We start from the raw sequence: 20,813 nt of genomic DNA, 5'->3' as shown, positions 1-20,813 counted from the left end.
GTCGGCATCGCAGTGTCCCTTTCTAGTTGATCCACTGTACTCGTATTCTACAAACCCTGCATGATGTCTACGCAAGACTCTAGTCTGCATCTCTTCTCATACTTCACGATACCTAATATCCTCCTAGCACTCGTGGCATATACTACCGTGAGATGCGTCTACCAGATCATCTACTATCGATACTTCCACCCGCTACGACACTTCCCGGGTCCTTTCTGGGCCAGCGTAACGAGGCTATGGATCGCATACCACAACATCAAAGCTGATGAATGCGAGGTCGAACTCGCCCTACACCGCAAATATGGCCCCGTCCTTCGCGTCACCCCTACCCTACTCTTGGTATCCGATGCTACCAAGCTCCCTGAAGTTTACAATCGTCAATCGAACAAGTCGAATCATTATATCACCGGCAGCTTCGGCAAGACGGAGAGTTTGTTCAATATGCGGGAACACAAGCACCACGCGCACTTTCGTAAGATCGCTGCTGGCCCATATAGTTTTAGCAATGTCAGGAAGATGGAGGGGCTAGTGGATGATCGCATCCAGCAGTGGACTGACAAGCTGGAGGAAGTCTTCGGCGATGGCAGCAAATTTGACTTTGCGCCGTGGGTATGCTTCACACTATCGTTATGCTGGCGATCAGGGGCACTGACACTTTATATAGGCAGTATACATGGCATATGACATCATATCGGAGATTGGCTTTGGCGCACCCATCGGATTCATCGAGAGCGGCTCCGATATCGACGGCTTGATCAAAGGCTTCCACGATGGTCTGCTTCCTTTCGGTCTAATGGCTCGGCTCTGGCCATTCACACAATGGGCGAAAGGTACATGGTTCGGCGAGAAATATCTCGTCGCGAAGCCTGAGGACGACTCTGGTATTGGCACGCTGATGCGTTTCCGTGACAAGCTCATTGCCAAGCGAATCCAAGATATCGAAGCTGGTAAAGTCGACAGAGTCGATCTGCTACAGACTTTCCTGGATGCAAGGACAGAAGATGGCGCACCGCTGGATTTGGACTACATCAAAGCTGAAATTCTCCTCGTGTTGCTCGCTGGCGCTGATACGACAGGCACTGCATTTCAAGCTATGATTGCGTACATTACCTCCGATGCTCAAGTATACGCGAAGTTGATGGAAGAGATAGATCGCGTTACTCGCGAGGGCAAGTTGAGCCCCATGCCACAATATGACGAAGTGTTGGAGCATTGTCCATACTACGTTGCTTGCGTCAAAGAAAGCATGCGGTAGGTCATACTCATATTCCTCACTGTCACTCTCATATACTGACGAATCCAGTCTCTGTCCCTCCGCTCCGAATATCTTCCCTCGCGTTGTGGGTTCGTCAGGGATGCACCTGCATGGCCGCTACGCGCCGCCCGGTACCGAAATAACCTGCAACCCCTGGCTCGTGCACCGCGATGAAAAGATCTATGGTACAGATGCCTGTGATTTTCGTCCAGGAAGGTGGCTCGAAAGCGAGGAAAAAGCAAAAGAGTACAACAAGTATAACATGGGCTTTGGGTACGGCGCGAGAGTCTGTCTTGGAAAAGACATCGCGCTCATGGAGTTGTACAAGGCCCCGTTGCAGTTCTTCAGGACGTTCAAGATTGAGATCGACGAAAGCCGCAAAGGCAATTTTGTAGTCAAAGGTGGTGTAGGATTCTGGGAGGACATGTGGATCGGTATCAAGCGGCGGAAGACGGCGTCGTGATACAATAGATCGAGATGGCCGTTAAGCACTTGCTAGTCAGTACTCAGCGCTGTAGTCCTCAAATCTAAATGATGAATCGGACAATGGTGCGTCTTGACGCAATGACGAGCTGTTGATCTAGACCATCCCGTCCCGACCTCGTCACGTGTTGGCGCGGCGATCTACCGCTAGCGGGATCTTGGCGAAACAACTCGAAACGACCGCAATTACGCTACCCATTCTACGGTCCGCGCCTCAGCAACCCAACCACTCGCAGCTCTCACCTTGCCTTTGTACAGGCGCGGCGGCCCCCGCACTGGGGTGCACTGCAAATGTTTCCGAGATGATCCTCGATTGGCGCCGTCTTCTTGGTCCAGGCCTCAGGCCCCAGCGGAAATGGCTTGTTTCATTGCCCGCCTGGTTATATAGGGGAGCAACTCCAACATGACGACGACCTGCTACCGCTTTCACGATCATTCGCATCGATTACATTCTTTTTACCGTCTCTCACAGACACACTGACCTGGTTCGCTGGTCGTTCGCTCTTTATTTCGTTCCTCGCTTTGTTTGATCATCTGCTAGCATCATGATGCACTCTGCTTACTTTTTTTCCCTGCTTGCCGGTACGGCCTTTGCTCAGTACGGCGATAACAGCTACAACGCCCCTGCTGGAGGCTCGAAGCCTGCTCCCTCCGTTACAGCACCTGCTGGGTACGGCACGCCCGTCCCGAACCCGATTGCGTCCCTGGTGCCCATAGTACCCATCGTCTCTGTTATCACATCCGCCCTCGGAGCTATACCCTCAGGATTCCTTCCCGACAATGATCTGCCGAACCCTTTCAAGTCCATCTACATCCCGGCGTCCCAGCTGTTCAACCCTGCTATTGCACCTGCGTTCACCGAGACTGCCGCGGTCCCTCTTTTGTCCCTCTTGCCGGTCTACTCTACCGCATCCAGCTCGTCCGTTGTTGAGCCTACCGGCTCTGCTGAATACCCGGTAGCTCCTCCCACCGTCAAACCATCGAAGCCTGCAACCTCCACGACTTGCACTGAGAGCAAGGCCCAGAGCACCCGCGTGCCCCTTGACGCTACTCGTTCATCGGCTGCCCCTCAAAAGCCCACAGGTGCAAGCTCGGCAGCTACCTCTACCGTTGCAACACCCAAACCCGCAACCTCCACATCTTGCACCAAAAGCAAGGCTCAAAGCACTCGCGTGCCCCTTGAGGCTACTGCTTCGTCGCCTCTTCCCCAGCGCCCTAACAGTACAGGCTCAGCAGCAGCCTACCCCACCGGAACCGGCATGCGTCCCTCTGGCAACACACGCCCCTCTGGCACTCCTCGCCCAGACTACTTCCACAACGGCAGCCGTCCCCAGGGCGGCTTCGGCTGGGGTCGCCCCAGACCTTCTGGCAAGTGGCCTCACGCCTACCCCAAGCCTACCCATGCTGCCCATCGCCCCACCAAGCCTTCTCCTGCTATGGGCTACGGAGGTGTCAAGGCCAGCAGCACGCCTTGCACTTTGGAGACCAGGGTCAGGCCCAAGGCGACCCCCGCCCCTGCTCACTACTAGAGAGCAAATACAACTTGAAGGTATCGCTTCCTGGATTATAATTATGTAAACGTAGTTCATGTATATACCTTATTATCCACAGACCTCCGAGTGGGGTAATACAGCACATGCAGTTGATAGGCGATGCGCCTTGTACAGCGGTTCTCATTCTCGAGCTTCTTGTCTCACGTGCATTTGGCTGATCTCGCTATCCTTCACTGCTTTCAAATCTACGCTGGCCAGTTTCCTTAGCATACAACTTCACGGTCCTACATGTCTCCAGTGTCGTATCCATGCAAGGGCGATCAGCTTTCCTAACGTCTATCTATGATTGCCTAATCAGTTCAGACTCATCGCGGTGAGTGCGGACCTTCCGTCCCTTCGAGTTTGTACCACAACACCGGACTAGCGGGCTTGGCGAGCAAACGCGTCTCTTCGCACCTTCCCACACTCGAAAATTTGCTCATCTGCTTTCGCCATTGACAGCTGATCCGAGTTTGCTCCAACAACTCCAGCGTGTTGGGCAGTTTGATACTGTACAAGCGTTCTGGGGGTCTGACCTCTGCCCTTAGAGGCAGCATCTCACCGCCTTACTATGGAACGAGTTTGCAGGAAGCCTGTGATGCTGTACGGACTATGGCAATTACGAAAAAAGGTCGACATAAAAACAGACATTAGACTTCTAGTTATGGGCCTATAGGCGTGTGCGACAAATGCGACTTCGGGGGTTTGTTCGATTAGATTATAAAGAAGGTCGACGAGGATCTAGTATTTAAACTTGATTTCAGTCCCTCTTAGCTCTTTAAATACTCGAAATGACAGTTCAGGAAAGACGTACAACATACTGATGTTAAGGCAGGGCAGCGATAGATGGCCATGTATCAGCGAGTGAATGAAGGGTAGCCGAGAAAGCAAAGGTGCAAAACTGCCAGGGTCTTTGACGCCGCATCTCACAGTTAGATCAGGTTGTCAAAAGATAGCATAACCTTCGCATAGAAAAATAGTATCACACTGAGTAAATTGTGTCTCATATTCAAAGTGCCAATCTTTCCTCGCATAATACTCGTACTGACGCTGACTACTGTGACTCTTCTGTAAACTCAGCTACATTATGGTTGCCATCCACTCCATCCACTCTTACTGCGATAAGGTAAAGCGAAAGCAAGCCACCTACAACTATGCGCTTCTCACTGCCAACCTGTTCGTCTCACGTGAGCTCGGCGGCTCTACTAATCCTTCACTTTAATCCCCAGCAGCGCAATCCAACTAGAGGGCTTGCCAAGCAAACACGCTTTTTCTCATCACCAATTCATCTCGCATTTTCTCTCACTTACTCAAGGCTCAACCAATCCCGCGCACGCCTCCGCCACGATGGCCTCAGACCCTCAGCTAGTGACGATCGATCCCAACGGCGACACCGTGATCATCTTGGAAAACCCAGAGACCTGTCTACTGGATCCGACACTAGGACAACAGCTGGAAGTGAAAGACGATACCGATTCTGACATCGATTCCAACAGCGACGAGTCTATCGCTTACGACGCGACTGAACACGCATCTCACGACGTCGCCGCAAACGAAAGCGAGTCCCAGCCTGCAGTCAAATTCCTCGTATCGTCGCGCCAGTTGCGCATCGTGTCGTCCTACTTTGACAGCATATTCAAAGGTGGCTACAACGAGACATTGCCGAACCCCGACGACGGTCTGTATCACATCAAAGCAGAAGGCTGGGATGCGGAGGCTATGGAGGTCATCATGGACATTGTCCACGTTCAGGTCAAGCGGATACCCGAATACGTCTCGTTGGAGCTCTTTGTCAAGATTCTTGTTCTTGTCGATTACTACCACATGCAAGACGCGATTGCTTCTCATGCAACGCTGTGGATGTCGCAGACCATAGGGTCCGACAGGCCTACAAGCTATAGCGCGAAAGCGGTCTATTGGCTTTTCTTGGCTATTCGAATGGGGGATCGCACACTGTCCAGGAACATGGCGCGCGTCATTATTACGACTGCATCCCGCCCGATTACATTCCAGGGTCTTCCCTTTCCGCCGGAACTCGAGGGTAGGAAAGCTCCATTCTACGGACAGACTCATGCTAATCCAACCGATAGATGAAATGAACACTTTGCGACGCGACGCGCTAAACGTCTTGCGTGTCCACATCAAAACTCTCAAGAACGACCTACTTGAAGGCAGAGAAGGGTGTTTCCCAGCGTGCGAAGCCATGCTACTGGGATCGCTCCTAAAAGGGCTACGAGGCCTCAACCTACTTCGATACATCGATGGCGTCGAGCGGGATGTATTGCTCGAGCATGCGTGGGACGGGCTAATGGCTATCCACACTCCAGATTGGTGCGAGCCGCCAGTACCCGGGAAGTCACATCTTTGCGATGTGAATCTGCGTCTTCGAATCTTCGTCACGGAATCTGTTCAGGTGGTGAACAGTGGGCTACGGGCACTTTCACTCTGTGACTGATCGAAGGATCAGGCGTTTGGCGGGCGAGGTGCTGTAGTTCCTTCGCGATAGCTTGCTAGGAGGGTTGTATAGTAGGCCATCGCGATTTGTATGATGCAAAAGGCATGGGAAGGTCTGTTGCAGAACAGTGGAGTTGGGAGAGCATGCCTGATGGTATGACACATGCTTACATAAGGCTACCAGCGAGGTTGAGAAGGTGCTAGTACAAAGGGCCTAGTCAAAAGAAAACCGCGGTGAGCTTACAAAATTAGAGCGAATGAAAAATAGTGGCGCAGAAAAGGTCGAGTGTTGCGGGCTGCGCGTACGCTGTTCATTCACTACCAAATACGCAAACGTTCGTCGACAAGAGAAGAAGGATGCGCGCAGCATCTCATCCCATCTACGATCCCAATTCTCCGATCTCTACTTCTTCGTAACCAAAACAACGAAAACCCAACCTCTTCACCCCAGTCTACCGGCCGTGACAGTTATCTACTCAAATGCCCCCCTAACACAAATGAGAGAGATCGCCATCCTCAGAGTCTGATCCCCTAAAAGGTGGTGCCATGATCCACGCCGATGCGTGTGGATGATCTTGATACCATTTCTCTACCTGTTCTGGATTCTTCCACTGATAGAACCCTGGAGGAACCCGGATGGACGGAACTGATATTGTATAGGTTGGAGGAACCGGGGTGGACGCAGCTGTTAGTGTAATGTCAGTACTCTGGGAAGATCAACGTAGTTTTTCCGATGCTGTTTCAGTCCGTGCTCCCGGCTAGGATCAGAGCTTCTAACTCACGACCATCTGGCGCAAGTTTGAAGGGACCGACTGGGACCACTCCGTTGAAAGTGTTGTTGTGAGTATCGTTCTGGGTACCGTTATGAGTGCCGTTCTGAGTGCCGTACTCAGTGCCGTTCGACTTCCCAGCTTCGAGCTTAGTTTCCGCGATCCAGGCTTCAACGTCGTTGAGAGCTTTGAGTGGGTCGCCGCGGCAGCCTTGGAGGTAGTTTTGCACTTGCGCTGGGGAAACTATATTCCTATTAGTACGAAATTTGGAACTGAAATGCCATGACCACTTACATGTATTTGTGGGCATCTTCTCAGCGAACTCAGATGCCCACTCCTCGATTTGTGCCATGGTGAACTCCGCATCATGTGCGAGAGCTGATCGGCCAATCAAGCGCTTGAAGATGCTCTTGCCCGCACTAGGGTCCATATTGCCGAAGTAGACCTTTTTGTCGATACGACCGGGACGCGTCAAAGCCGCATCAAGCGTATCGGGAGCGTTGGAGGTCATGATCAAGAGCCTTCCTTCTTGAGAGGCGTTTCCGTCGATAGCGTTCAGCAGGCCGCTTAGTGTGACTGTGTTCGATCTACGACCCACACCCGGGTAATCACGAGCCCGAAGTTTTGGCAGCGGACCGATGCCACCTGGAATGCCAGCGACGTCACCCACGTTCTCATCCGCTTGCGCATGTGCTCCTGTTGGGGCAGCCGGCGGTGTTCGTTCGCGACCGATACCAGCAGAGTCGATATCTTCCAAAACTACTACGCACTTGCGTGGAAGGCCTAGAAACAAGCGGTGAAGTGTTCCATCATTGATGCTACCGGTGGAAAGGTTGATGTGGTAGATGTCGCAGCCAAGATGGCCCGCCAACGCAGCGCTGAATGAGCTCTTGCCGGTACCCGGGGGGCCATGAAAGAGATATCCGCGCCGATATGGGATACCACAGTCGGCAAAGAATGACCGCGACTCCTCGCTGTAGTAGTATTCTGCGTCTCTGACAATATCAAATTTGGTAGTCTCGTCCATGTCTATAGTGTCGAGCTTTCGAATGGCTTTGGAGACCGACTGCCAACCGTTACCGTATGGATCTGTACGATCTCCCGCGAAGTATACCGTTGTGGTACCTGTGAGGTTGTTGAGTCGGAACTCGCGACAGAGACTGGTGAACTGCTTGAGTGGTTTGAGGCTCCATCCGAGCGTCATGATAGTGAGGGAGTTTTGGAGCTGGCCACTATCATCGAGCAGGTTACCGGTCATACCACTGTTGGTCCTATAGCCAGGGCCACCTCGACGTGAGAATAGATAGGGTCGAAATCCGACCCAAAATAGTCGCGTACCGATTGGCGGGAGACAAAGAACCTCATCGTCCGGTTTCTCGGATGCAAGTCTCGGGTTATGCGCCGCCATCATGCGGCGATGAAACTCGTCATTGGGATCCTGTGTGCCTCCTGTGACCAGCATGGCACTCCTCGTGCGGCTGTTGAGTATCACCTCCGAGCCCATCCACGCCAGAACCTCTCTAGCGACTGGATCGGTCTCTGGGATGGTGACTTGAACAGTAAAGGCCCATGTAAAGAAATCCTTCAGATGCTTGTATGCGGGACGAACAGCTTGGTAGAGACCGATGAGTGCGAGGAGCTTTTCAAGATCGCCGATGCCGCTTGGCCGGAGTCGATATAGTAGACGCTGGATAACCTCTAAGATGGGGAACTGACCTGTCGCAGAGCGTTTGAGGTGATGCGGGATGAGTCCGGGTGTGTCCAGGCGCTCGGGCCATAGCTGGTCACTCATTCCTGGTGGAACCATGAGCTCGTGTCGTGGGTCAGACATTGTGGCGGGCGGTTGAGGGCAATATTCTCATGTAAGTTTGCGTGGGCGAACTATGACCGCGGTTTCTAGACGCGTAAAGATGTTTTAGAAAGATGAAGGAAGTAATGATCTCCAAGTTTTGGAGATTGCCGTGTATGTGCTACGCGCCGTGGGTAGGCATTGTTAGACAACCGTGGGTGAGTTGAAATTATAATGGAGTGTCGAGAAAGAGTGAAAGCAATGCGATGATGCGCGGAAGAGGCAAGTCGGAGAAGCAGCGGCGCAGTCATGGAAGCGACTGCCTGGACGTTGGAGGTCGAGGCTGAACGGGCTGAACGGCAAGTTTGCGCGAGACCGCATGAGGCAAGAGAGGCTGTGGCATGAGCGCGTTAGGGCTAAGCCTAATCGGGCCAGGTGGGCTGTTTACAGCTGTACGTCATAGCTAATTATTCTAACAGAACTTCTAGGCTTTTTGCACAAACGTCTTACTCTCGTCTTTGAACTTTGCAATTACCAGAATCACTCAGGATAACTCCATTCGAAGAGTTTCACATCCCAGTACCATACAAAACAGACAGCTTCGATTCACCATGCCTCCCAAAGCAAACACTTCCGACCTTCACGTGGCGAAGCTCTTCTCAGTCAAGGACTATGTATGCGTAGTGACTGGAGGTGGCTCTGGTATCGGCCTCATGGCTGCCCAGGCCCTTGCCGCGAACGGCGCAAAAGTACGTTCCTTCGTCTCGCGAATGAACAATGCTAACATCAGATAGGTCTACATTACTGGTCGTCGGCAAGAAGGTAAGCACGACTGCAGCCCCCTCGAATCAGTCAGACGGAGAGACTGACCATATTAGCCCTCGAGACCGCAGCGAAATCACACAGCCCCGACCAAGGTGGCCAAATCATCCCTCTCTCACCATGTGACGTAACCAAGAAAGACGACTTGGAGCGCATGTACCAGGAACTGGCGTCCAAGGAGAAGTACATCAACCTTCTCATTGCCGCAGCCGGCATCTCAGGCGAGAAGGGTATTCCCGATGCGGATAACGCGACCGACATGAAGAAGAAGCTCTTCGACAATGAGACATTCGAGGGCTGGGCCGAAACCTACAACACCGATGTTACCGCCGTTTACTTCACCACCGTCGTTCTCCTGCCGCTTCTCCAGGCTGGAACTGAGAGCCATGGTCACCTTTCCGCCTCTGTTATTGTCATCTCTTCTATGTCGGGAATCATGAAGGACGCGCAAGGGCACTTCAGCTACAACGCTGCCAAGGTGAGATCTGAGTCGAAAGTATGAAGGATCTTTACTGACTTCATGGTTCTAGGGCGGCACCGTCCACCTCAGCAAACTCATGTCGGCTGAGTTCCAGCAGCTTCGCATCCGCGTGAACAGCATTGCCCCTGGCTACTTTCCATCGGAGATGACAGCGAAGGAGAGCGACGAGAACCAGAAGAGTGATCTGCCGGATGAGAAGATCCAGGAGAAGGGCCACGTTCCACATGGACGTGCTGGAAGCGATGCGGAGATGGCACAGGCCGTCATCTTCCTCACCAAGAACTCCTACGTCAACGGCCAGATTCTGACGGTGGATGGCGGTGTGCTCAACGTTGTGAGCTCTTAAGTTTGGTGGCGAAGATGTGAGGGAAATGATGAAGTAGTCTGATGAGAAATCATACCAAATGTTAGGCGTCTCAACTTGACTCGTGCATCGGCACTTCCTCTTCGGTCGGGTTTCCACAAGGCTGACCGAAGCCGTTTCCCCACATTCCCCGCGACAGCGATAAACCATGCTGATGATGTCTGATTGCGATAGTGAGCGATAGCGAGAGCTGATGTGACGCAAGCAACTGATGATGATGGGGCGCGTCGTAGGTGACGGAAATGTTATCTGTGGCTTATGCAAGGGGCTAGCGCACGTGGAGAGCATGTCTTTGATGACAATGTGTCTTTGTGACGAAATCTTGCTAAGAAGAACAAAACGTACGGCGCGTCGCGTCGCATTGCTGGCACCTACATGCATACGTGCATCTCCAATTTTCGGAACTGGAGGCAGCCATGGGGTGCAGCGCGGTGAGTGGATGGTACGAGGCAGGGCGCATGAAGCGAGGATGCGAGGATGCAACGGCGCGGCCGCTACTGCGCGCAGGTCGAGTAGCAACAAGACATTCACCGCAGCTCGAGTCGCCGCCGTCTAGCGACTCCCCGTCTGCCTCAATCTCCGCGGCAGCACTGGGCGACGAGTCTTTCCACAACGGCAGCCGCTGGCAGGCGAGAGCGACTCTGGGATTCGCTGGGCGTGCTAGAGCGTGTTTCGCGGCCAGGATCCCCGTGTGATAATTGCTTTGCGCTGGTAACGGGCCCCTCCAACGCATTGCCTGGGCCGCGCATGGGCAACAACAACAATTGCGACTTTGCCCGCGACGCTGCCGTCGGTCTGGATCCCCGGGTGCGTGTTGAGGGAGGATATGCACACCGCAGCCCGCCATTCACCGCCGCCGCCGCCCAACTCCGCCAACGCACCTCCGCGCCGCGACAGACGACGCCTCGACGATAGGACGGCATAGCAGCCGGCCCGGGCCAGAGGAAGACGACAATATGGTCTCACACCCCTCCCGACCGGCGCACGCAGCCTCGAACTCGCGCTCGTCGCAGCCCTCCGCCCCGACCGCCAGCACGCCGGGCCACGCGAAGAAGTCGTCGTCGTCGTCCAACCACAATGGCCAGCCCCGCGAGCGCGACCAGCGGCCGAGCAGAGAGGGCACCGCGCAAAAGGCCGCCCAGGGCGTGGATGGCCTCAAGGACTTCCAGCTGGGCGACTGCCTGGGCAAGGGCGCATTCGGCAGCGTGTACCGCGCCCTCAACTGGGGGACTGGCGAGGCCGTCGCCATCAAGCAGGTCCGCCTCGAGAACCTGGGCACCGCCGACCTCAAGAACATGGAGATGGAGATTGACCTGCTCAAGAACCTGAACCACCCCAACATCGTCAAGTACAACGGCTTCGTGAGGAGCTCCGAGAGCCTGTACATTATTCTGGAGTGAGTGGCCCGAATGACCGTCCAGGGCGTAGCTAATGTCGTCAGGTACTGCGAAAACGGATCGTTGCACAGCATCTGCAAGAATTTTGGAAAATTCCCCGAAAACCTCGTCGCGCTGTACATGTCGCAGGTCCTCCACGGGCTCCTCTACCTCCACGAGCAGGGTGTCATACATCGGGATATCAAGGGCGCGAACATTCTGACGACCAAGGAGGGCCTCGTCAAGCTGGCAGACTTTGGCGTAGCCACCAAGCAGTCAGGTCTGGACCAGTCGAGTGTTGTCGGCACGCCGTATTGGATGGCTCCCGAGGTCATCGAACTATCCGGCGCTACTACGTCGTCAGACATATGGAGTTTGGGATGCACAGTCATCGAGCTTATCGAAGGGAAGCCGCCCTACCACAAACTGCAGCCCATGCAGGCCCTCTTCAGAATCGTCAACGATGAGCACCCGCCGATACCTGGAAGTGCCTCTCCGGTAAGTGCACCTGCGGTCCCTATATGTCAGATGCTAACCCCTACAGCTGCTGCGTGAGTTTCTCATGGAGTGTTTCCAGAAGAATCCCACGCTCCGCATCTCCGCAAAACGCCTCCTCAAGCACCCATGGATTCTCAGCGCCAAGCGGACTGTCCCTGCAGTACCCACAAAACCTACCGAATATCAGGAAGCAGTCAAGTCCGTGCAGGAATGGAACGAGGCATTAAAGTCGCCCAGCTCCCTGCGCCGAAGCTCGCGTCTTGTGTCGGGCTTGCAGAAAGCCAGTCCTGCTGCTTCATCTCGCAAGAATCCGGCCAATGTTAATCTCAACATCCCGAAGCACAGACCCACCGCTGAGTCGTTCCGCTCCCCGGAGCTAGATCATGACGATAACTGGGATAATGACTTTGCCGAAAGCATATCGCCCCGCGCCCTGCAGATGCCACACTTGAAGCCACAGGACAACTTTGGCGGTCTCTTTTCGAGCGACAAGCTCAAGGCTTTTGCCAGTTTTGAGTCGGTTACAGAGATGGCAGAGTACGATGGCGAGGCTACGGTGAAGAGTCCGATGAACTTGGCGCAGTTCCAAAGCTTCCCGAAAGCGTCGGGCCATAGAGCGGTTGAGAGATCGAGAGGCGCCAACGGTAGACCTAGGACGTCTGCGTCTTCATCGAACACGTCTTCGAGATCAAATTCGAACGCTTCCACATCAGAGTACGAGGATAGACATGAACCCCAGCCAAGAACGGCATTCCTGCGAGGTACACCAAGGGCTGCACAGCCTCCCAAGCCAAAGACGACAGCGCCAGCGCGGCCAAGTCAGCTCTTTCGCGAGGACACTGTCGAGGATTATTCGGATCTCATGCCAGCTGATGAGGGTGCCTTTGAGCGTAAGCTAGCGTCCATGCAGTACGCCAACTCGCCAGCCGTGCCATCTAGACAAGTAATCGTCACCAACTCCAGCCCACCATCTGACACTTTCTCACCGCGATTGTTCCATCCCAGCGACCTAAAAGCAGGGCCCAAGTCAACGCGCGATCTCAAGTCCGGTGGCAATGTCCATCAGAGATCGACAAGCTCAACATCGACACGGAAGCAGCTGCAAAGGACACAGTCGGAGATCGAGATCCAGAAGTACGCCGAGGATGAAGGTGACGATTTTTCGGATGTCTTTGGTGATATCAAGAGTCAGCTTGCTAACCCTAGCCGAGCCGAGAGCGATAGTGGAAGTGAACACAGCAGTCTTGCCATGATCACATCGAAGATGGCGAACTCTTTTATCATAGCTGACGAGGATGATCTTGATCCGTTCGCAAACCTGGACGAGGGCCTTGACAATATCAACTTGGAGAACAACGTCGCGCGAGACCGAGACGATCGGTTAACGAAGATGACGGAGAGTCTTGTGGGCTGTCTGAAGACAAGTCAACCCGACGACGAGCTACTCGACATTGCAGATCAACTACTGCAGGTGCTACATGAATCTCCGGACAAGCGATCGATCATACTACGAAGCCACGGTATGCTGCCGATTTTGGAGATTCTCGGAACCAGACCGCACAACGAGGTGGTCCTACCTCTTTTGAAGATTATCAACCTGATCATCCTGGAAGACTCTGAGTCACAAGAGAGCTTGTCGTTCTTGGGTGGCATCCCTACCATTTGTTACTTCGCCTCCAAGAAATTCCCTAGCGACATCCGGAAAGAGGCAGCAGCTTTTGTGCGGCAAATGTACCAAACAAGCACGCTGACGCTGCAGATGTTCATCGGCTGTGGTGGCATCAACGTGCTAGTTGAGTTCTTGGAGGAAGACATTGACGCCGAGCGCGACCTAGTGCTCATCGGTGTCAATGGCGTCTTTGGCGTTTTCGAATTGCAAGGACCAACCCCGAAGAATGACTTTTGTCGCATCTTCTCAAGATCGAGCGTACTATACCCCCTCAGCTTGGTGCTGAATCGCATGGTGGAGGAGGATGGTGAGGTTGCACGCCTCATCGTCGGCAGGATTGTACAGATCTTCCTCATCTTCTCCCAAGCTGAGAGTCATGTCAAGGATCTTGTGGCGGATCGAATGATTCTGAAGCGTAAGCAGCTTTCACCATGCACAGCCTTGGGCAGCTTGGTAGATTCTTCTCAAGTTTGAACATAGCTAACAACTCACAGGTGTATTGAAAGATCTCCGCAAGATGGCACCACCGCACCAAATCACGATGCTCAAGTTCATCAAGAACCTCAGCTCCCTCTCGTCGACCCACGAAGCCTTACAAAACTCCAACGCGATCGACATCTTAATCGAATTACTGAAGTCGACCCGACAGAAAGACGCAATGAGCCGCAGCCAGCAGCGATCCGCCTCTGACCCAGCTCGACTCCCTCCGTTCCACCGCGAGATCTCGAACCAGATCCTCAATACCATGTACAACTTGTGTCGGCACAATAAGAGCAGACAGGAGGAGGCTGCGTTGTCGGACATCATTCCTCTGCTGAAGGAAGTTGTCCGTGAAGGCGGCCCGCTCAAGGAGTTTGCGCTGCCGGTGCTGCTTGAGATGGTCAACTCGGGCAAGGTGGCACGGAAGATGTTGTGGGATGCAAAGGGTTTGGCGTTCTACGTTTCGCTGTTGGGCGACCGCAATTGGGCGGTGACGGCCCTGGACGCCATATTCGTGTGGTATGTATTCAATGAGTTGATGGCCATGTATCTCATGCTAACTATTGCAGGCTCCAGGAAGAAACCGCCCGCGTCGAGCAATATCTCCTCTCCTCGCAATCGAACTTTACCGTCGCCATCATCTCCGCGTATACCTCCGCCGACCTCCCACACTCAACCTTCGAGAACATGCTCGAGCCACTGCAGAAGGTGGTTCGCTTGTCACCACCAATCGCTGCTTCCCTCGCCGTACCTGAGATCTTCGGTCGCACAGAACAGAAGCTGGGACATAAGGATGCCGTAACGCGTCTCAACTTCCTCCGTATCCTGCGGACGATTTGCGATGCGAAGGACGAGGGCTGCTGGCTCATACGCGCATTTGGCTGTTACGAGCGCATCAGCTGGCTCATGGAACACGACTCTGCGGTTTTGGTGCGCCAAATGGCCGAAGAGCTCGTCCGCGCTTGCGACGAAGTCGAACTCTCAGGCATCAGCAAAGGCTCAAACGGGAAACGAAGCCTTAGTCGGGCCTCGAACGTAGGCATGAATCTGCGCCGCCCCGCCTCCTCAGCCGGCCGCCGCGACGGCTCTGGCTCCAGCACCGGTTCTACGCTCGTGAGCAGCGGCATGGGTCTCACACCCCCGACACCCAACTCACTCAAATCCACCTTCATGCTCCCACCTATGTCCGGCACACCCACGGGCCACCGCGGCGACCACCGCATCACGCGCTCCCAATCCTCAACCGCAATGTGGGATCTCGCTGAAGACCCCACCGCCGTCCTCCCGCCTTCCTCGTCCGGCCGCTCGAAACCACCCGCTCTCGCCCGCAGTTCCACTTCCTTCGCCGCCCTCCAATCAAACACCAGTACACCAACCGGTCCACGCACATCCTCACGTCCTCCCTCCCGCGACGCAGCAACCAGTCTCGCCCGTATCGAAGCGAATCACAACAACGCCAAGTCCTCGTCTCGACTTCCTAAAGCAAGACCAGGACGCATTAGCGAAGCCGTGAGTCGGCGTAGACAAAGCGTTGTCGGAGGCGAGAACGAAACACCACCGAGCCATGCTTCTTCTCATGGACATAGTACTGGGTCTCCTGCTCCGTCGAGTAGCCAGCCGGTGCATTCGACGAGTAATGCGCCGCCGCTCCCACGGTTGCAGATTGTGAGGAGGCGGAGGGAGACTAGTGGTGGGGAGATGAGTACGGCGGCGAGGAAGGGGGTGCAGGATTAGAAATCTGAGGTGACGAAGTCGCCTGAGAGGGAAGGTCCTGGGGAGAGACGGAACGGAGATGGGTATCTGACGCAGGTACGACGGAGGAGGGGGTGGACTGGTCTTTGACCTTCCTCCCACACCAACGGGTGTGGGGTGTGTTTTCGTTTGTATATTTCTCTTGTTTCTCTTGTCTCTTTTTCTTTCTTTCAGCATGTCTAGCTGTGGTCAGTCATAGTTGGATGTGCGTATTGGCGGCGTGTTGGGTTGGCTTGATATCAGGCGTTATGGTCTCTTGCCTGGCTTTGGGTTCGGATATGGCTGGGAAGCATTGTTAGGGTTGTATTTGCATAGCATGGGCGTTTTCTCCTTTTTTTGGAAGATCGTTTGCTCGTTTGAGGGCGGAGAGGGTAGATGGGGGAGGAGGGGAGAGAAGGGGTAGTGTGGAAGTAGGGGAGTGTGGATGGTGGATAGTGGTTACTGGTCGCATAGAATGAAGATTGTTGAGAGCTGTTGATTATCTTTTGTTTCTATTGTGTTGTACTGTGATCGACGTTGAAGGTGGAACCTAATCCGAGACATATAGTATCGCGGAATGTATGGAGTGTTGAGGTGAAGAACATCAACGACCTCTTGTATTCTACGGAGTCACAATCTGGTGCTGCCGCATCCTGCTCAGTGTCGTGTATGAGTCTCCGTCAACGCACGATCATACGACAAATCATCCCCAAAGAGTCATATTGACGTTATAAATCCCGGATCATGCTACTGTTGCTCTATCGCCATCATTTTCCTCTCGCTGCTCCAAGGTTTGCTACTCTCTATTCCCCGAGATATACCATTGTGTCCAAGATGAAAGACGCACGCAAAACTTCAAACCCAGGCACGAGCCACGTAGTACTAGAGTGTCGACGACGTACTAAAGTTCTGCCATGGTTATACGAAGACAGCGATGAACCTCGACGTAAAGGGCTGTGGCTGGCGACTGTATCTCCTTCTCTCGCGACACTTCCAGTGGAAGAACGGGGATGTGAGTGGCGAATCGCGATGCGACGACGACCAGAATGAAGCAACACTCAGCTTCGAGTTGCTAATCACCCGCAGGATCGTCCCTAGCTCCAGTGTAGCCAGCCGGACGGATGTCCCCGAGCTCATTGTCATGATCGAAGCCTCTCCGAATGGCTGTGGCATACGGGGTCTCCAAACGCTGTATAGAGTCTCACCGAGCGAATCTCCATCAGGGCGCTTGACCATCACCGCGAACGCCTCTCCTGAGTATAAGCTGGATCAGCCGTGGAAGTTGGGCTTCGACTTCGATATGGGCCGCAATCGTATTGAGCCAGACAAAGAGTACGGCACTTGTGTGATCTTCAGTCAGGAAGCGCCTCCAGATGAAGCAAAAAGCGGGCAGGGCGAGGGTGCACCTGAAGCTGTGTCGTTGGGAGATGGAAAGCTGGAGGTGAACGCGTTCCTTGACCTCGGGGAAGCAAAGGATAGGCCTCTCAAGTATGGCAATGCTTGTACGAAAAGGCTCGCGGCTGTTGAGTATCGAGAATGGAAGTTTGCTCAATAGGCGGTTTTCGAGTTCGTTTTCAATCGCGGCTGTTGAATATACTGTAGATTATCGGCGTTGAAACAATGAAGACGAACGATAGAGTATCCAGAGTAGCGAAACGGCGAGGTATACGAGACTCCAACATATGACTCCCAACGCACGACTCTCCCGCCGTCCACCCCAATACCCACACGCCGCGTGCTTCCCTAAGTCTCCATATCCCTAACCCCCCAACATCAGTATACCAACCTTCCACCTCCCTCCTCCCTACTACCACTGCCACTGCAGCCCCATTGCGCTCGATGTCCCTAGACATGATTTCCCAAAATTGCAAAAATCAAACTTCTGTAAATTCTCCAATTGGCCAAAAACACACACAGCAGCGCATTACTCCAACGACGACGAGCGCAAAAAGATGGACTTGCAGGGAATCGAACCCTGGACCACTCCCATGCTAAGGGAGTATTATACCACTAAACCACAAGCCCGGTTGTGCTGATCCTTGGAGGAAGAGCTGCTGTGATGGAAGGACGACGAGATACGGCGTTTATATTCCCAGAAACAACGGCGGCGATTGAAAGGCGCGTTGGGAAGTTAGGGAGGAAAAGGCCCCACCTCGGTGGAATGTGGTGAGGTTTGCCGATGGATGGATGGCGCCGGAGGTTTGCCGTGACCAGGAATGGATTAGCGAGGTGGAGACGAATCCTAAGGGTAAGATCAGTGGTAACACGGGAAATACTGTCGAGTTGGTCGAAGGGTGTGCGATGTGATGGCTCTTGAAGGTCTTCCCGCTTGAGTGATGGATGCTGGCAACGGTTCGCCATTTCGGTAACAGCAGACTGCGAACACCACGAGGATGCTAAACAGCAACCATACAACAGTCGCTCCGACAGTATTTCTGTATCATTGTTCGTCGCTAATGCCATCTCTTCACATCCTTCATCGTGATGATGGCGCAGCGCGACATTGTCTAAGGAAGAATTATCGGAACGCATCGAAGTCGGTCAAACCCCTGGGTTCATCAAGCCGGTTTTGAAGTCGCTTCGATAGCGCGTAAGAGCTGCGCGATAATAGTGGTTGTTGTCTGCAGGGAGACGACGCGGTGGTGCCGTGATGTGGGTTGTCGCGTCGCGACATAGTCGCGGAGACTACGCTGGTGAGCAACTACGTTGCGGATGGTCGACTTCGTCGTAATAATGATCGCGACGGGATGATTTCAGGTCAGCGTGGAGTCGACGCAGCGCTGCCGTGCCATGAGTTCCTGCGCTGCAACACGAGCGCGGAGACCACACCTCTTCGCAACCAGGTCGCAGCGGATCGCCAAAGTCTGCTCTGTAGCATGACGTGACGGCATGCTGTGAGTAGCAGGGCGCTGGATGGGTAGCGAGCGTGAAGTGCTTAGGAAGATGTATAGTAGGAATGCGCAGCGTCGGTGGCTGAGGTCGCAATGGAGTGGCGTGGGTGGGAGACGTGGTGTAGCAAAAGATTTTGCAAGACGGGGGAGGTCGACTTAAGCAAGTCGAAAAGATGGTACGGACGCGGTGAAAGTGAAAGTGAAAGTGAAAGTGAAAAGTGAGTACCGCATTGGGATGGAAGCGTCTAGCAGTAACAAACCACCACACCATTCTCTCGACAAAGCAACAGCATGAAAGACCAAAACACCGTACTCAAATATCATTCATTAGAACCTCATATACCCCATCTGCCCATCACACTTCCCTCCCCCTACTCAACCCTAACCCTCTCCCACCTCAACCCCTCCTCAATACTCCCCCTCGTAACCCCCCAATTATCCGCAAACCAATTATCCCTCGGCTTCCAGGGCCCCGCATCCGCACAATTCGGCATCTTCTTCATCGCCACATTGACATACGTGCTATTCAACGGACTAGCACTAACCGTCTTCTGTCTACTCTTCTCATCAATCACAGGCGTCACACTAGTATACCCCTGCTCTTGCTGGTGCTTGATAAGGCGGACGAAGAGGCGGGACGCGGCGTCCGAACCCAGTGTCCACGACGCGTTCCAGTAGCCGATGATGTTGCCGAGGTTGGGGAGGGAGGTGAGCATGGCGTTGCGCCACATGTATTGCTCTGAGACTTCTATTTTCTTGCCGTCGACGCGCACGTCGATGCCGCCGAGGAAACGCATGTTGAGGCCTGTGGCGGTGACGATGATATCAGCGTCGAGTTTGGTGCCGCTGGTTAGTTCGATGCCGTCGGCGACGACGCTCTTGATGGTGTCGGTGACGATATGTGCTTTCCCTGAGCTGAAAGCTTTGAAGTAGTCGCCGTCGGGGCAGAGGCACATGCGTTGTTGCCAGGGGTTGTAGCCGGGTTTGAAGTGGGGGTCGACGGGGAAGTCGGGCGGGAGTTGTTGGGCGGCTTTCTTGACGAGGAAGTTGGAGGCGAGGGTGGGGAACCAGATGCAGAATTTGTAGAGGAGGATGGGGACGAGGGTGAACATGAAGCCTGGGTTGTTAGTATAGATCGATGTATAGAGGAGAAGGGAGGACTTACGCTTGTAGCGGAGGGTGAACCACTCGGGCGCCCACTTCTCAAACCACACCTGGTCCTTCTGCGGCAGACTCATGATGTACGTCGGACTCCTCTGCAACTGGGTAACACTGCCCACACCATTATCCACCATCGCAGGCATCATGGTGATAGTAGTCGCGCCACTACCAACAATAATCATCTTCTTGCCCTTGTAATCCAGATCCTCAGGCCAGAACTGCGGATGAACGAGCTTGCCCTTGAAGTTATCGATACCAGGGATATTCGCCTTCAGCGGGGTGTCATAGTTGTAGTAACCCGTACCAGTGATAAGCCACTTGGTCCAGTACACCACCGTCCTCGGCTCTCTCCCAACATCATTCCCAACCTCCACCTCCAGCCTCCACCGCTGCTCCTCGCTCCTCCAATCCGCCTTCATAACCTTGTGTCTATACCGAATCTTCTTGTCCAAATCGAACTTGTGCGCCGTCTCCTGCAAGTAGCTCATGATGCTCTCGCCGCTCGCAATCGGGTTCTTCGCCCTCCATGGGTAGAACTGGAAGCCCAGGGTATGCAAATCGGAGTCTGACCGTACGCCCGGGTATTTGAATTGCGACCATGTTCCTCCGAGTTCGTGGCGGGCTTCGAGGACGGCGAATTTGGCGTCTGGCAGCGACTCTTGGATGCGGTAGGCGGAGTTGATACCGCTGAGGCCGCTGCCGATTACTAACACGTCGAAGTACGAGTCGATCATGGCGGGCCGGTGTGCGGACTGCTGGCGGTGCTTACGGTGGAGAAAGGGTGCCGGCGCAGGTACGCGACGTGGGGAGGTGGAGAGGTGGCAGGTAAAGTGTAGTCTCTCAATCGGCGTCGTGACTCGGAGTATATGTGAATCGTCCGACGGATACCAAAGCTATGACAGCAAGTCAGTGGTGGGCAATGGCCAGGGGAGCCGGTGCATGTCGACCTTTGTACCTAACCACCCTCAGACCTCAACCTCCGAGGTGGCTCCACCCCCATCGTGCGACGCCACACGTTGCGCACGCTACCCCACCACTAGACAATTCGTCCATCATC

General features: G+C 54.0%; 8 protein-coding genes and 1 non-coding gene across 9 annotated transcripts; 6 read left to right on the top strand and 3 right to left on the bottom strand.

Moving 5' to 3' along the window:
- Positions 1 to 60: 60 nt before the first annotated feature.
- On the top strand, positions 61 to 1,718 carry J4E87_003343 (uncharacterized protein; the record flags this gene model as incomplete). The annotated part of the gene is made up of 3 exons (XM_049374971.1): positions 61 to 609; positions 665 to 1,251; positions 1,304 to 1,718. The coding sequence occupies 3 exons, from the start codon at positions 61 to 63 to the stop codon at positions 1,716 to 1,718; spliced, it is 1,551 nt and encodes a 516-aa protein (XP_049234893.1).
- Positions 1,719 to 2,283: 565 nt separating this feature from the next.
- J4E87_003342 (uncharacterized protein) lies at positions 2,284 to 3,267 on the top strand (the record flags this gene model as incomplete). Its single annotated transcript, XM_049374970.1, has 1 exon — positions 2,284 to 3,267. The coding sequence occupies one exon, from the start codon at positions 2,284 to 2,286 to the stop codon at positions 3,265 to 3,267; it is 984 nt and encodes a 327-aa protein (XP_049234892.1).
- A 1,350-nt stretch (positions 3,268 to 4,617) lies between these two features.
- On the top strand, positions 4,618 to 5,364 carry J4E87_003341 (uncharacterized protein; the record flags this gene model as incomplete). The annotated part of the gene is made up of 1 exon (XM_049374969.1): positions 4,618 to 5,364. The coding sequence occupies one exon, from the start codon at positions 4,618 to 4,620 to the stop codon at positions 5,362 to 5,364; it is 747 nt and encodes a 248-aa protein (XP_049234891.1).
- A 1,101-nt stretch (positions 5,365 to 6,465) lies between these two features.
- On the bottom strand, positions 6,466 to 8,325 carry J4E87_003340 (uncharacterized protein; the record flags this gene model as incomplete). The annotated part of the gene is made up of 2 exons (XM_049374968.1): positions 6,466 to 6,737; positions 6,789 to 8,325. 2 exons carry the CDS (start codon positions 8,323 to 8,325, stop codon positions 6,466 to 6,468), a joined length of 1,809 nt encoding a protein of 602 aa, XP_049234890.1.
- A 569-nt stretch (positions 8,326 to 8,894) lies between these two features.
- J4E87_003339 (uncharacterized protein) lies at positions 8,895 to 9,932 on the top strand (the record flags this gene model as incomplete). Its single annotated transcript, XM_049374967.1, has 4 exons — positions 8,895 to 9,032; positions 9,078 to 9,105; positions 9,162 to 9,583; positions 9,636 to 9,932. 4 exons carry the CDS (start codon positions 8,895 to 8,897, stop codon positions 9,930 to 9,932), a joined length of 885 nt encoding a protein of 294 aa, XP_049234889.1.
- Positions 9,933 to 10,906: 974 nt separating this feature from the next.
- J4E87_003338 (uncharacterized protein) lies at positions 10,907 to 15,707 on the top strand (the record flags this gene model as incomplete). The annotated part of the gene is made up of 5 exons (XM_049374966.1): positions 10,907 to 11,346; positions 11,392 to 11,824; positions 11,871 to 13,908; positions 13,988 to 14,492; positions 14,543 to 15,707. 5 exons carry the CDS (start codon positions 10,907 to 10,909, stop codon positions 15,705 to 15,707), a joined length of 4,581 nt encoding a protein of 1,526 aa, XP_049234888.1.
- A 931-nt stretch (positions 15,708 to 16,638) lies between these two features.
- Positions 16,639 to 17,259, top strand: J4E87_003337 (uncharacterized protein; the record flags this gene model as incomplete). The annotated part of the gene is made up of 1 exon (XM_049374965.1): positions 16,639 to 17,259. One exon carries the CDS (start codon positions 16,639 to 16,641, stop codon positions 17,257 to 17,259), a length of 621 nt encoding a protein of 206 aa, XP_049234887.1.
- A 398-nt stretch (positions 17,260 to 17,657) lies between these two features.
- J4E87_003336 lies at positions 17,658 to 17,729 on the bottom strand. The gene has a single exon. It is a non-coding gene; the product is annotated as a tRNA-Ala (tRNA).
- Positions 17,730 to 18,966: 1,237 nt separating this feature from the next.
- J4E87_003335 (uncharacterized protein) lies at positions 18,967 to 20,490 on the bottom strand (the record flags this gene model as incomplete). Its single annotated transcript, XM_049374964.1, has 2 exons — positions 18,967 to 19,712; positions 19,761 to 20,490. The coding sequence occupies 2 exons, from the start codon at positions 20,488 to 20,490 to the stop codon at positions 18,967 to 18,969; spliced, it is 1,476 nt and encodes a 491-aa protein (XP_049234886.1).
- Positions 20,491 to 20,813: the final 323 nt, after the last annotated feature.

Source organism: Alternaria ethzedia, assembly GCF_023757985.1.
Source record: "Alternaria ethzedia strain BMP 0044 chromosome Unknown scaffold_6, whole genome shotgun sequence".
In the NCBI taxonomy this organism is placed as follows: Eukaryota; Fungi; Ascomycota; class Dothideomycetes; order Pleosporales; family Pleosporaceae; genus Alternaria; species Alternaria ethzedia.
The sequence above is the reverse complement of the archived record's forward strand: the minus strand, read 5'-3'. Positions and strand labels throughout refer to the sequence as shown.